The following is a 16,298-nucleotide window of genomic DNA, read 5'->3' on the forward strand; positions in this document are numbered from 1 at the left end:
TGTGCAGAAGCTTTTTATCTTCATGAGGTCCCAATAGTTCATTTTTTCTTTTAATTCCCTTGCCTTTGGAGATGTCAGGTAAGAAATTGCTGCGGCTGAGGTCAAAGAGGTTTTTTCCTGCTTTCTCCTCTAGGGTTTTGATGGTTTCCAGTCTCACATTCAGGTCCTTTATCCATTTTGAGTTTATTTTTGTGAATGGTGAAAGAAAGTGGTCTAGTTTCATTCATCTGCATGTTGCTGTCCAGTTCTCCCAGCACCATTTGTTAAACAGACTGTCTTTTTTCCATTGGATATTCTTTCCTGCTTTGTCAAAGATGAGTTGGCCATACGTTTGTGGGTCCAATTCTGGAGTCTCTATTCTATTCTATTGGTCTGTGTGTCTGTTTTTGTGCCAAAACCATGCTGTCTTGGTGATTACAGCTTTGTAGTAGAGGCTAAAGTCTGGGATTGTGATGCCTCCCACTTTGGTCTTCTTCAAAATTACTTTGGCTATTCAGGGTCTTTTGTGGTTCCATACAAATTTTAGGATTGCTTGTTTTAGCTTCGAGAAGAATGCTGGTGCAATTTTGATTGGGATTGCATTGAATGTGTAGATTGCTTTGGGTAGTATTGACATTAACAATATTTATTCTTCCAATCCATGAGCACGGAATGTTTTTCCATTTCTTTGTATCTTCTTCAATTTCCTTCATAAGCGTTCTATAGTTTTCAGCATACAGATCTTTTACATCTTTGGTTAGGTTTATTCCCAGGTATTTTATGATTCTTGGTGCAATTGTGAATGGGATCAGTTTCTTTATTTGTCTGTCTGTTGCTTCATTATTAGTGTATAAGAATGCAACTGATTTCTGTACATTAATTTTGTATCCTGTGACTTTGCTGAATTCATGTATCAGTTCTAGCAGACTTTTGGTGGAATCTATCAGGTTTTCCATGTATAATATCATGTCATCTGCCAAAAGTGAAAGCTTGACTTCATCTTTGCCAATTTTGATGCTTTTGATTTCCTTTTGTTGTCTGACTGCTGATGCTAGCACTTCCAACACTATGTTAAACAACAGCGGTGAGCGTGCACATCCCTGTCGTGTTCCTGATCTCAGGGGGAAAGCTCTCAGTTTTTCCCCATTGAGGATGATATTAGCTGTGGGCTTTTCATAAATGGCTTTTATGATGTTTAAGTATGTTCCTTCTTTTTTTTTTAATTTATTTTTAAACTTTATTTTTTATGTTTTAAAATTTACATCCAAATTAGTTAGTATATAGTGAAGCAATGATTTCAGTAGATTCCTTGATGCCCCTTACCCACTTATCCCATCCCCCTTCCCATAACCCCTCCAGCAACCCTCAGTTTGTTTTCCATACTAATGAGTCTCTTTTGTTTTGTCCCCCTCCCTGTTTATATATTTTTTTGTTTTCCTTCCCTTATGTTCATCTGTTTTGTCTCTTAAAGTCCTCATATGAGTGAAGTCATATGATTTTTGTCTTTCTCTGACTAATTTCACTTAGCATAATACCCTCCAGTTCCATCCATGTAGTTGGAAATGGCAAGATTTCATTCTTTTTGATTGCCGAGTAATACTCCACTGTATATAAATACCACATCTTCTTTATCCATTCATCCATTAATGGATGTTTGGGCTCTTTCCATTAAGTATGTTCCTTCTATCCCGACTTTCTCGAGGGTTTTTATTAAGAAAGGATGCTTATTTATTTATTTTGAGAGAGAGTTAGAGTGTGCACAATCAGGGGAGAGGCAGAGTAAAAGGGAAAGTGGGAGAGAGAGGATCCCAAGCAGGCTCCACACTGACAGCTCGGACACAAGGCTCAAACCCATAAACCCTGAGATTGTGACCTGAGCAGAAATCTAGAGACACTTAACAGACCTAGTTACCCAGATGCCCCAAGAAAGGCTGATTACCATATCTGTAGTTTAGCTATAAGTGATATTTTAAACCTTCCTTTCTTTAGTTTGCCCATAGCAATAAAAACTAGCCACTATGTGCCAAGCACACCATACCAGGCTCTCTATAAATACCACCTCTAATCCTCACATGCCAAACACCACCAACAATCCTACCAGGTAGAAGATGGATATTATTATTACTGCTTTGCAAATGAAAAATTGAGGTTCAAAGTAGTTAAGTAACTTCACAAAATTCATATAGTTTCTGTATCACAGAGTAGGATTTGAAACAAAGTTTTCTGACTCACATCATGACATATGTTGCTTCTTGTAATTTTGTTTTCTTGTTAAACATTTGCTTAGTAATTTCTATACTTAACTTTTTATTCAGAAATTCCACCAGTCCAGTGATTAGAACTGTCAATTCCCCACTGTAGCAGTTTGATTTGTGAGCTCTTTCTTTATCTGTGCTATTTGTTTCAAGCCATTCATTTTCAAACTATGTAACATATTTATATGTTACCTATCGCTATTCAAGTCAGCCACCTAGGCCGGGCAAGGCAGTGACTTTCCTAAATGGTGTCTTTTAAGCTGCATCTAAATTAATATAGTACAAAGGTGATGTTCCTGAGACAAGGTTTGGCAGTAACATTAAAGTCACAACAAATACCTTATTATCCAGATATTTGTAAAACTATATGTTTTTGCAAGTTGGCTTAATTTTTTTTACAGCTTGTGATAAAGATTTTGCAAGGGAAATTTTTAGAAAATAAAATTAGAGATTCTCTATAAACTAGTTCCATCTTTATTGGTATATTTCATATTAAGAAGTTTTAACAAAGAAGAGAATCAAAGGGCTGACCATTTTAAGGCTTGATTGTGCTGACATAACACAACCTGGCTAAACATCAGATTTTGCTAAGATTTTCCCAATTCATCAGTATCCATTTTATTTTTACCACATCTATTAATTTTTACAACTTTTTTTTCCTCTTCCCTAATCGGTATCACTTTGGTCTTGCCTCTCCAATTTGCTCTCTGACTCCATTTATTTCTTCTTTCCTTCTCACAATGTTCCAAATCTTTTAGTTGTCTTCTTACTGGCTTTGGGTGGCTTAACATAAAATAACTGTGAATTAACAAAGTGGCAAAATGATGATTTGGTTAAAAAATGAGTATATTCAGAAATCTGTAAAAGGTAAACAGGGCATCAGCCTAAAAGTTGCAAGACTATGAGTCACACAGGAACTGGCATAACCTAATTGTACATAATCATTGGCAAAAAATGATGCCAATGATTATTGGAAGGCTAAACTCATTATCTAGTTTCACAATTTTTTTTAGCCAGTTTATTTTACCATACTTTTATATGGTATAGTTCTTTTAAATTTGAACAATCAATCAAATCTTCCTAAAGAAAAACAAATCTGTTAACAAATGTTAAAAAGAAATAACAGATTTATAGGGCACCTAGGTGGCTGACTTTGGCTCAGGTCATGATCTCCCAATCTGTGGGTTCAAGCCCTGCATTGGGCTCTGTGCTGACAGCTCAGAGCCTGGAGCCTGCTTTGAATTCTGTGTCTCCCTGTCTCTCTGCCCTTCCTCTGTTTGCACTCTCTCTTAAAGATAAATAAACATTAAGAAAAAAATTTTTTAAGGAAATAGCAGATTTAGAAGCAAAAAAGAAGGCCCAAAATGGAGCCACTTGTGCTAAGTCCATGTCACCAAACCAGGTCTTAATACTTAACCTAACTGCAGTTTCAACCTTCTCCAGGAATGTGCCCACTATTTCTTTATCCCTTTCCCCTTCTGCCTGTAGAAGCCTTCCATTTTGTACACCTCCTCAGAGCTCCTTTCTACATACTAGATTGGATGCTACCCAATGCAAGAATTGTTGAATAAAGCCAACATGATCCTCAAATTTTTTCAGTTGAATTTTGTTACTTAACATAAGGATACAAAAATCACCAAGGTTTGTTGCTGGTTTTTAATATTCTTAAAAGCAACTTAATGATTTCAATATAATTTTAAATCCTGAAATATAAGCGGAAGATTCTTAATAATTTTGTACTCTGTAAATCTTGAAAACTCATTTATGACTTTAAATGTTTACTTATTTTTGGAATAAAGAGGAGTAAGAAATATTCCTTTGATAATCATATTTTACCCTTCACTCTAAATATAAAAGTATAAAGCCCTCTCACAGGGCTAGATGTAGATTTCTACAAACCCTAACTGCAGAAAAGATTACTATGTCTTGCATTGTTGAAACTAAAAATAATATTGCACTGTAAAATAAGTTTGAGGACATCTAAGTTCTGATTTTCCTCATGATGACTACATCAGTGCTTTTTAAAAATACCAAATAGGGGCGCCTGGGTGGCGCAGTCGGTTAAGCGTCCGACTTCAGCCAGGTCACGATCTCGCGGTCTGTGAGTTCGAGCCCCGCGTCAGGCTCTGGGCTGATGGCTCAGAGCCTGGAGCCTGTTTCCGATTCTGTGTCTCCCTCTCTCTCTGCCTCTCCCCCGTTCATGCTCTGTCTCTCTGTCCCCAAAATAAATAAAAAAACGTTGAAAAAAAATTAAAAAAAAAAAAAGAAATACCAAATGTCCCTGCTTTGCCAGAGACTTAGGCATGTATATAGTCTACCTGTCAAGTAATCCAGCACTAGATTTTCTTGGCTTGAACTTTTCTCATTTCAGCTAATTTATTTTTATATTATTTATTTCTGACTAATTTTGACTGTTGTGATCAAAATTGATCAAATGGTCAAAAGAACTTATGAGTATGGACCCAAGAGTGAGCCTGCTTGCATTCAAATCAGGTTCTACCACTAACTGGCTGTGTGATCTTGAGCAACTTACTTAACCTGGGTGTCAGCTTCAGAATCTATAAAATGGACATCATAATAAGTCATTACCCAAATCAGGGTTTTATGAAGTTTAAGTGAGTTAATATATGTAAATGCTTAAAATAATTCTCAACATATAGTAAATATTATATCTAAGTGTTAGCTATTATTACTCTCCCAATATGTTCTTTTTCAAGCCATTCGTTTTTTGACCTTTTCTTTTGTGAACCAAATCATTTGTCTCCTCTTTTGACCCAAATTCCTCCATTCTCAATCTCTTCCTGCACTTCAAGACTTCAAATAAAAAGAAAAAAAATCAAAAAAGAACAGTAAAAAAAATAAGAAAAAGAAAAAAGAACATCAGAAGATTACTGAAGAAGAATATGCAACTGAGTGGGAACTTAACTTGACTGCTAGTAATCAGACTGACATATATATCCAAATGGTGACTGGGATTTTCAATCCATAAACCTAGTGTCTCCCATTCTGGCCTTTTTTCTATACTCACATATCTCTTCCTTACTATTCTAACTAGCCCTGCTTTACAGAGAGGTCAAAAAAGTCCTCCAAGGGCAAATAAGGGAAATCAGAAGATACCTACTTCAAATAGTAGTGTGATAGTTTTCCTATTCTCCCACTTTACAACCACAATCTAATACAGAGAGCAGTGTATCTTCACCTACTAGGAAGCAATGAGACTCAAGTTGAGACATGTTTGCAATCTTTGTTTATGTGCAAACTTCTCTTTTTCTCCCTTAATCAAGAAACTGAGGACTTAATGATGAATCCAAACTGACTAAGACTGTTTCTTCCCTAAATGCTAATCTTATTATTATCTCTATAGTCTAGAATCCAGGAATTGTGGTAAACCAAGGACATACTTTAGTCAGCAATTAGATTTTGCTGATTTGCAAAGCTTCAAAGAGCTCAACACTACCTCATAATCACTGTATAAAAAACAAAAATCCTCTGATTGGAAATTCGATTTGTAACCACGATACCAAAGACAGATCCTTGGTCATTAAAACTTTGGAGATCATATTCTGAAAATATGGAAAATACGAATTTTTTATTCTGCTCCAGCAAGAAGCATAAAGAACTTACCAGAGGAAGTAACACTGTACAAGGAGGAGGCAGTAGAAGGAAGATGAAGGAGGACTTCAACTGCCTCCATTTTGACCTCATCTATACTTTCTAATTGCTTAAGTTTGTCTTTCCAACTTATCTCTTAACTCAGGCAAAAGACCAGCAAGCATCCTTGATGGGAACTGAAACTACCCCCTCAAGCAATGATGACTGCTAGATGCCAACAGGACCCTGTGTGAATGACACCAAGACAATGGTTGACCTGACCTTTACTGTCCACCGACCTTTGTCCCACATTTTCCTTATATAAACCTAGAAGTATTTTCAGCACTTTAGAGACAGTCTTTGAGACATTAGTCTACTGTCTTCCAGGTGTTGGCCTCACTGAAACAAATTTCGTTTTATTTCACTACCACTCAGTCTCTGCCTTTGGATTTTGTCAGTAGTGAGTGGCCAAACCTGGTCTGCTTGGGACCCCTAGAACCAGGTGCTCTTGTACCCCAGTTACAAAGAACAGAATAGGTATTAGAAATTGGATAATACAGGGTTGAAGCAAAGGAGCATATCCAAGCCGTCATCAATTAAACTCCTTCCTCTCTAACTTCTCAATGAATATGTAAGTAGATTTCAGTTTTCAGAGATGGCTTCCCTCCTCGCTCATTACCTTCCTTCCCATCTGAGGCTACATGTAGGAGCAGCATCCAGACTTCATGTACACATCCAAAGAGATTAAAGTTCAATGAAAAAAATGAATGCATTTAAAATAAACACTTTAGACAAAGGAAGGGCTCCATGCATCATAGATACAAAAGATAAGCTGGAAAGCTAAGGAAATTGGTCTAGAGTAGATATCCAAGAAAGTTCAATTCTACTATATCCTGTCTTTTGGAACCACATCACTACGTCAAGCCTGATGATTAAAAAAATATCAACTGTAAAGAACTAATAACCTGTCTACAGTTATGTGCAACCTCTAATTCAAATATGACATTCAGGAGCCACACTTGAAATCATTATTACTCAAAAGAATAACTGTGTGTGACTGGATGACTTTTTAGTATAGTAGTTTCATGTGGAAATCAGATGTTTCAATAACTGCATGACATTAAGTCAAAGAGCCAAAGGGCTAGAGAGCAGAGATCTGAACATCATGCCCATCCCACATTCAAATCGGGCCTCAAATCTATTAACTAAAGAAAGTAAGTTCTGAAATCAAGAGTTCTACTACCAGCTCAGAAGAGTAATTTCTCCAAAAATATAGGAAGCTTATTGCATCTAGATTCTGGATCAGGGCTCAAGGGAGAATAGCATTCTCTTTTAAATATTAAATTCTCTGGGAAATGTGCCTCTACGCCTCTTTGAGAGTCTCAAAAGAGCAGTTTGTTCTAACAATCAACCTGTTCTGATAATAATCTAATAATAGCACCATAAAGCCATTCTCACTGCTAACATCCAGCCTAACCTGCTTGGTTGCTATACATGCTATACTGATTGTTAAATATTTTTAGTATCACCTTTATTTGTTTGTTTATTCATTTATTTTTTGAGCAGCAGGCAAAAGTTTATTAGAGTATAATATCAGAAAGTAAGAATAGTATGACAGTTCTCTTTACAGAGGGGGGCATTGGAAAGTGAATGCCCCCAATATCACCTTTATTTAAACTAAAATTTTCCCTGTGTTACAAATGAGACAGAAAGAGGAATAAGGAATTTAGGTGGCTGGCTCAAGAGCTGTAATAAGTCTCTTGAGCTGGCATGGAAGGTTTAATAATATTCCCTCATATTTAAGGAGGACCTCAGATCTTTCAGAATATTTTCATAGCAGTTCTTTGACTTTCAGAACAACTCAGAAAGAGAGGGAGTGGGGCAAACACAAATTCCACTTTAACAAATGAAGAGTGAATTACAGAAGGCTTAAATGATCTGCCCATGGTCAATGTAATATAATGGAGGCCAGCCAGGATCCAGGAAGTGTTCAGTACATTTGACCTCCCAGCCTTGAGCCAAAACACCAAAGTGGAGTAGACCAGAGCAAGCAAAGCTTGAGATAAGCAAGCAAAATTCAGCCTATCACTTCTAGTTTCTAACTCTTCTCTCTTTTTCCTGTCACTGTTCATTCCATAAGAACTGTCAGAACAAGACTGATTTCAAACAATTGAAACAGAAGGAAAGAAGAGGAAGACCTCTGTAAATATACAAACCTTGATTCTCAGTCACTAGGTTTTCCTTTTTCTGGCTGACTGAGGTTCCACATGTACTGGATTGTAGTTATAGGATGAGGGAAAAGTTTGAAATTCAGAAAAACTTTAAAATAAGCTCTGTTGAAATGACTGTGAAAAACACACCAGTTTTTATTTTGGTAGATATAGAAATTTCCAAACATACTTTCAAAGGCCACCTAAGGTACAGGAGCAAAGATACCTAATATAAATAAAATTAACTAGAACACTCATTTCAATGATTTATAATCATAGAAGCAAAATGTAAATTATAATACTTAAACATGGTAATAAAAATAGAAATACTCAATAATGGAGGCACTAGTCTTATCTGTAATTGCTAGAATTTTTAAAAACTTTTTTCTTTAAAACTTAAAATTTATGGGGCACCTGGGTGGCTCAGTTGGTTAAGCGTCCGACTCTTAGGTTTCTGCTCAGGTCATGATGTCGTGGTTTCATGACTTGGAGCCCAGAGTAGGGCCCTGCACTGACAGTGTGGAGTCTACTTGGGATTCTCTCTCTCTCTCCCTCTCTCTTTGCCACTCCCCTGCTCCAGCTGTCTCTGTCTCTCTTGAAGTAAATAAACTTAAAAAAATTTTTTAAATTAAAGTTCCTATTGGTTATTATTATTTTCTAATATGTACTGAAAACTAGATGTTAACATGTCTTTCATTTCAGAAAAATGAAACTAGAAATAGCATTTGAATGAATAATGCTATTCAATAATACCAAGTGCTGTGAAAAGGAAATAAAGTCTCCATGATTTAACACATGTTCACAATCCAACTTAATCTTTCTTATAGCCTTCAAAGAAAGGATTTTGATCAGTCATTTGTAAAGTTAAATTTATTTATTTATTTATTTTAATGATTATTTATTTATTTATTTATTTATTTAAAAATTTTTAACGCTTATTTATCATTGAGAGACAGAGAGACACAGAGCGTGAGCAGGGGAGGGGCAGAGAGAGGCGGAAGCACAGAATCTGAAGCAGGCTCCAGGCTCTGAGCTGTCAGCACAGACCCTGACTCGGGGCTCGAACTCACAAACCACTAGACCATGACCTGAGCCGAAGTCAGACGCCCAACCGGACGCCCAATCGACTGAGCCACCCAGGTGCTGCTTAATGTTTGTTTTTGTGAGAGAGACAGAGACAGAGACAGAGTGTGAGCAGGCAAGGGATAGAGAGAGAGGGACATACAGAATCTGAAGCAGGCTCCAGGCTCTGAGCTGTCAGCACAGAGCCTGACACGAGGCTCGAACTCACGGACCCCGAGATCATGACCTGAGCCGAAGTCAGAGGCTTAACCAGGCGGCCCTGTAAGGTTAAATTTAAAAGATACAGGGCGCCTGGGTGGCTCAGTTGGTTAAGCATCTGACTTTGGCTGAGGTCATGATCCCACAGTTCCTGAGTTTGAGCCCCATGTCAGGCTCTGGACTGACAGCTCTCTCCCTGCCCCTCCTCCATTCACAATCTGCCTCTCTCTCAAATATAACTAAACATTAAAATGAAAAAATTAAATATTAAAAGACAGTGGGGTGCCTGGGTGGCTCAGTCAGTTAAGTGTCCAACTTAGGCTCAGGTCATGATCTCACAGTTTGTGAATTGATGTCTCTGCATCAGCACAGAGCCTGCTTTGGATCCTCTGTCTCCCTCTCTCTCTGCCCCTCCCCTGCTTGTGCTCTCTCTCTCTCTCTCTCTCTCTCTCTCTCTCCCACTCTAAAAAATAAATAAGCATGAAAAAATTTTTTTTAATTTAAAATACAGAAAATTCATTCATTCATTCATTCATTCATTCATTCATTTATTACTTATTTTTATTTTAGGTGTTTTTATTACAGCACAGGGATGGGACCCATGGGCAGAAAGAACTGCCTAAAAGAAAATTTAAACAGTAATGTACAAAATCATACATTTTATAATCTGGAATCTTTACTAAAATTTCTTTTCTATAAAAATGAAGATAATCATGGCATTTTCCACATAGTATTTTTCTGTAGACTACATATTAAGTGCCTGAGGATTACATGTCAAGTGCTCAGGTCTATATATGGTACATAGCAAATAATCAATACTTGTTAGCTTATGTTAGCTAACCAGCACTGTCATACCAATGTAACATACCGAAATATTTCGATACCAGTTGGCAAACAGCTGTTGCTCCAACTCCCTAAGATCCCTACCATGGCTCTGGTACCCCTCTTAACCCACCAGAATTCCCACCACCACTACTACCACATGCTATCTCATGCTACAGACACTAACAAGTTAATTGGAGGCTTTCACAACCTGTGCTATTTATTAGTACCTCTATAGTTGTGTTGCTAAATATTTTGAATATTACTCCTGATCATTTTTACTACTTATTGAAATTGGATCAGCCAACCAGGAGTCAAGAAGAGCTAAACAGGGGTGTCTGGGTGGTTCAAGTCAGTTAAGCGTCCCACTTTAGCTCGGGTCATGATCTCATGGTTTGTGGGTTGGAGCCTTGTATCAGGCTCTGTGCTGACAGCTCAGAGCCTCCTGCTTTGGAATCTGTCTCTCCCTCTCTCTCTCAAAAATAAATAAACATTTTTTTTTAAAAAGAGCTAAATAAACACTGGATAAGGCAGAACCATAAAAAAAAGACTATATATCTAGGTGGAAAGGTAAGGCTGAGTGTCCTTGGTTTCAGAGTGTGATATTCTACCTGGAAAGTCCCTGAGACCTGTCATCCAAGAGCAAGCCTGTCGTCCCAACCAGGAAGATAGATGATTATCTATAGTCATAGTGTCTCCAACATCTATCCAGATTTTTGTTGTCTTTTGAGGCCTACATGCTCAACACATTTGTCCCCATTCCTCTCCACATCATACCACATATGCAGATCTCAAGGGCTTTAGATATTCTGATATGTGGAATTTTTTTTACCACTCTTTTATAGCTACATATTTAAATAACTGTTGAGGGGTGCCTGGGTGGCTCAGTCGGTTAAAAGTTGGACTTCAGCTCAGATCATGATCTCATGGTCATAGGTTCAGGCCCTGCATCGGGCTCTGTGCGGACAGCCCAGAGCCTGCAGCCTGCTTCAGATTCTGGGTCTCCTTCCTTCTCTGCCCCTCCCCCACTTGCACTCTGTCTGTCTCTCTCTCTCTCTCTCTCTCAAAAATAAATAAACATTAAAAATGTGTTTTAGGGGCGCCTGGATGGCTCAGTCGGTTAGGCGGCCGACTTCAGCTCAGGTCATGATCTCGCGGTCCGTGAGTTCGAGCCCAGCGTCGGGCTCTGTGCTGACAGCTCAGAGCCTGGAGCCTGTTTCAGATTTTGTGTCTCCCTCTCTCTGACCCTCCCCTGTTCATGCTCTGTCTCTCCCTGTCTCAAAAATAAATAAAATGTTAAAAAAATAATTTAAAAAATGTGTTTTAATTAAAAAATAAAAAAATAGGGTGGGAGGGAGGGGAGGGTGGGTGATGGGTATTGAGGAGGGCACCTTTTGGGATGAGCACTGGGTGTTGTATGGAAACCAATTTGACAATAAATTTCATATATTGAAAAACATAAATAAATAAATAAAAAATAAAAAATAAAAAAATAACTTGATATGATAAAACTGCAGTGAACATCTCTGTTGTTAAATATGTCACTGTATACATCTTTACTTCCTCTCTTAAATAAAATCACTGAATTTAGTATATGATACAGATGGGGCTTAAAATCAGAAAAAAGCATGTTATTAAGTAAATAATGTTGGCATAAGTAGCTAGTCATTTGGAAAAAAATTTTATTTAATCCTTACTTCATTTTTTACATAAAAACAAACACTAGGGATGACTGGGTGGCTCAGTCAGTTAAGCATCAGACTCTTGATTACGGCTCTGGTCATGATCACATGGTCATGGGATAGAGCTCCAAGTCAGGCTCTGCACTGAGCATGGAGCCTACTTGGGATTCCCTCTCTTGCTGTCTCTGCCCCTCCCCTGTTCACACACACACGCATTCATGTATGTGCTGTCTCTCTCAAAATAAATAAACTTAAAAAAAAAGTTATCAGTGCCTTAAAATAAATAAATAAAATATGAAAAAAATCAACATAAAAATCATCAATATAAAAAACATTTTAGTAGAAAACATGATCAAATGTTTTTATCTTAGAATAGAGAAGGCATTTCTAAACACCACAAAAATTTTTGAAGCCAAAGAGGAAAAGAGTAACCAACTGGCATGTAAAACTTATGGGTGTGTGGGGTATGTATATTTGTGTGTATGTGTAAGAGAGAGAGAATTGTGGAGGATTATTCTTTTTTGTTGTTTTTACATTGTACTTTATTTCTCTCTCTCTCTCTCTCTCTCCCTCTTTTTAATAATTTCTATTTAGGGGCCCCTGGGTGGCTGAGTTGGTTAAGTGTCTGACTTCAGCTCCGGTAATGATCTTGCAGTTTGTGGGTTCAAGCCCTACATTGAGCTTTTTCTGCTGTTAGCACAGAGCCTGCTTCAGATCCTCTCTACCCCCCAGCCCACCCCTCCCTTGCTGATGCACACATTCTATCTCTCTCAAAATAATAATAATAATAATAATAATAATAATAATAACAATTTCTATTTAAAATTTAGTTGGTTAACATACAGTGCAGTATTGGTTTCAGAAGTGGATGATTTTTCTTAAAAAAATCACAAATAAGGTTAAAAGACAAATCTAAAACCGAGAAAGAAACTATTAGCAATACTTGACAGAAAAAAAAATAATGTCCTAATTCCCAAACTTATAAACATAATTTTTCCTAGTTGTTTTAAGCAAAAATGAATATTTAAAAAATAGAAACAACTCAGGTTGCAAGTAAAAGAAATACGAATGGTCAATAAACATTGGAAAGCTGATCAACCTTACTCATAATTAATTGCCAAATATTGGGGCGCCTGCGTGGCTCAGTTGGTTAAGTGTCCAACTTCAGCTCAGGTCATGTCTTGTGGTTCGTGGGTTTGAGCCCCGCATTGGGCTCTTTGCTGACAGCTCAGAGTCTAGAGCCTGCTTCGGATTCTGTGTCTCCCTCTCTCTCTGCCCCTCCCCACCTCACACTGTCTCTCTGACAAGAATAAATAAACATTAAAAATAATAATAATTGCCAAATATTAAAAATCTAATAAGACCCACTGTTGGTATGGTATAGTAGGAGGAAAAGCCATTAAAAGCATTATGAAGATCAGTTTGACAATGCTTATCATAATTTAAACACACATATCCTTTGATAAAGTAATTTTCCTTCTCAAAATTTATTCTACAGATATAATAATACAACTATAATGGTTATTTGTGAAACAAAAACTGAAAATATTCCAAAGACCAATCAATAGGGGACTGGATTAAATAAAGCATGATATATTCAGGGATACCTGGATGGCTCAGCTGGTTAAGCATCCAACTCTTGATTTCAGCTCAGGTAGTGATCTCTCAGTTCGTGGGTTTGGGACCCACATGGCAGTGCGGAGCCTACTTAGGATTCTCTCTCTCTCTCTCTCTCTCTCTCCCTTTCTCTGTCCTTCCCCCACTTGTTCTCTCCCTCTCTCTCAAAATAAATAAACAAAAACTTAAAAAAGAAAAAGCATGGTACATTCATACATTAGAATATAACACAGGTCGTTTAAAAAAAATAAGAAAGATCTATGTATTGATATAGAAAACAGTCTCGAGATAACGGAAAAGAAAGGTTCCAATCTTACAGAATAGTACTGGAAAAAGCATATGGGGCACCTGGGTGGCTCAGTCAGTTAAGTGTATGACTCTCAATTTCAGCTCAGGTCATGATCTCTTGGTTTGTGGGTTCAAGCCCCATGTCAGGCTCTGTGCTAACAGTGTGCAGCCTGTTTGGGATTCTCTCTCTCTGGCCCTACCATTTGTGCTCTCTCTCTCTCAAAATAAATAAATAAACTTAAAAAAAAGAAAGCATACATAAGGAACAGCTAATAGTGATTAGTGATTGTTTTTAGGGAGTGGAAATATTTGCACTGTATAAGAGTTTGTATTATTATAGTCATTATAATATTTTTAATGTTTTTTTTAACATTTATTCATTTAAAAAAAATCTTAACATTTATTCATCCTTGAGAAACAGAGAGAGACAGAGCATGAGCAGGGAAGGGGCAGAGAGGGAGACACAGAATCCAAAGCAGTCTCCAGGCTCCAAGCTGTCAGCACAGAGTGCGACACAGGGGCTTGAACTCGTGAACCACAAGATCGTGACCTGAGCCGAAGTCGGACGCCCAACCGACTGAGCCACCCAGGCACCCCAATATTTTCGAGAGCCAGAGACAGAGTGCAAACAGGGGAGGGGCAGAGAGAGAGAGGGAGAGACAGAATCTAAAGCAGGATCCAGGCCCTGAGCTAACAGCACAGAGCCTGATGCAGGACACAAACCCACGAATGGTGAAATCATGACCCGAGTCAAAGTCAGACACTTAACCGACTGAGCCACCCAGGCATTCAAATGTTTGTTTCTTTTTTTTTTTTTTAATTTTTTTTTAATGTTTATTTATTTCTGAGGCAGAGAGAGACAGAGCATGAGTGGGGGAGGGTCAGAGAGAGAGGGAGACACAGAATCAGAAGCAGGCTCCAGGCTCTGAGCTGGCAGCACAGAGCCCGACGCGGGGCTTGAACTCACAAACCGTGAGATCATGACCTGAGCCGAAGTCGGTGGCTCAACTGACTGAGCCACCCAGGTGCCCCTCAAATGTCTGTTTCTTTATAAAGGCGCAATGGCCTCTTGTTTTTTCCAACATTTTAAAAAAATATTTGAAAGAAAAAAACAATTTCCAGAAGTAGAATTGTTAAAGGGAATATATGTTATTCATAATTGTACATTTAGACCATTCCTTACCTTCTCCTACTGTAAAATACTTTTTTTTTTAGTTGGGATACTAATGATTTCTTATATAACTGAGTGTACAAAGATGAACAATTCATGTTACTTAATCAATGTCATAATATTATCTAAACCAAATTAAGTATTTTAGTAGAAAATTAATTTGTCAGAAATGAAATATACCCACTCCTCTTACCTGCCATGGATCCAGCCATTAATCTGTGCACATGACCAGAAACTCCCAGTTTTGTAGTAATTACCTAGAAACCAAAATACCAAATTAAATGGAATATTTTAAAAATACGTCTCATTTCACTGTTTAATAATGAAGAAATTTCAAAAGAGTTACACAACTAGTAAAAAGAAAATTAGTAAATGAAGTGACCACAATTGTAACACATCATAAGGTCAGGTATTTCCTATGTAGCTTTTATGCCAATTATGCTCTTTTACAATCTAACTTAGAATTGTCAAATATACTATATTGCACATTCCTGACCACATATACTTAAAGTGTGAGTGGCAGTAGTACAAATAAAATGCCACTACAATGAAGTCTTGACATATTGATGACACCAATTCTGACTGATTAGCTTGGAATGTTGTTCTCATCTCCATTGCTTACTTTTCCTTTTAAGACACCCTATGAAATTTAGCATACTTAACCATTCTGTGTCACTTTCACTCCCACAGAAAAGAGAACGTCAATCAATGAGTAGGATGGGAAAAGTTGTTAATTGATTGCATTACTCAAAAACAGACTTTCACAATATGATTTCACTATTTTATTTGTAAGAAATCCAAAGCTACAATGTTCCTTTCCTAAAACTGAGAAACAAAAAGCACATTAAAAAGCTATTAATATTTTCTGTATTTATTATTACCTATTTGAAGTATATTTTGGCTCTTCTTCGTAAATGTATACATAAACAATTTGCTCAAAAATGACTAACAACTGGGGCGCCTGGGTGGCTCAGTCAGTTGAGCGTCTGACTTCGGCTCAGGTCATGATCTCACGGTTTGTGAGTTTGAGCCCTGCGTTGGGCTCTGTGCTGACAGCTCAGAGCCTGGAGCCTACTTCAGATTCTGTGGCTCGCTCTCTCTCTGCCTCTCCCTTGCTCATGCTCTGTCTCTCTCTGTCTCAAAAATAAATAAAACATTAAAAAAAAATTTTTTTTAATGACTAACAATGCTGGACTAGATAACTCCAAAACCAAGTTACATTTAAAAATTAAGGGGAGGGGCGCCTGGGTGGCGCAGTCGGTTAAGCGTCCGACTTCAGCCAGGTCACGATCTCGCGGTCCGTGAGTTCGAGCCCCGCGTCGGGCTCTGGGCTGATGGCTCAGAGCCTGGAGCCTGTTTCCGATTCTGTGTCTCCCTCTCTCTCTGCCGCTCCCCCGTTCAT

General features: G+C 37.8%; 1 protein-coding gene across 2 annotated transcripts in view; it reads right to left on the reverse strand.

The window, feature by feature from the left end:
* Positions 1-16,298, reverse strand: part of SLC25A16 (solute carrier family 25 member 16) — a 51,481-nt gene that overhangs the window by 19,751 nt on the left and 15,432 nt on the right. For both annotated transcript variants that reach the window (XM_047826386.1, XM_047826387.1), the window contains exon 4: positions 15,090-15,153. In XM_047826386.1, coding sequence (XP_047682342.1) covers positions 15,090-15,153 — 64 coding nt within the window. The remainder of the gene's footprint in view (positions 1-15,089; positions 15,154-16,298) is intronic.

This window comes from Prionailurus viverrinus, chromosome D2, assembly GCF_022837055.1.
Source record: "Prionailurus viverrinus isolate Anna chromosome D2, UM_Priviv_1.0, whole genome shotgun sequence".
NCBI classification, from domain to species: Eukaryota; Metazoa; Chordata; class Mammalia; order Carnivora; family Felidae; genus Prionailurus; species Prionailurus viverrinus.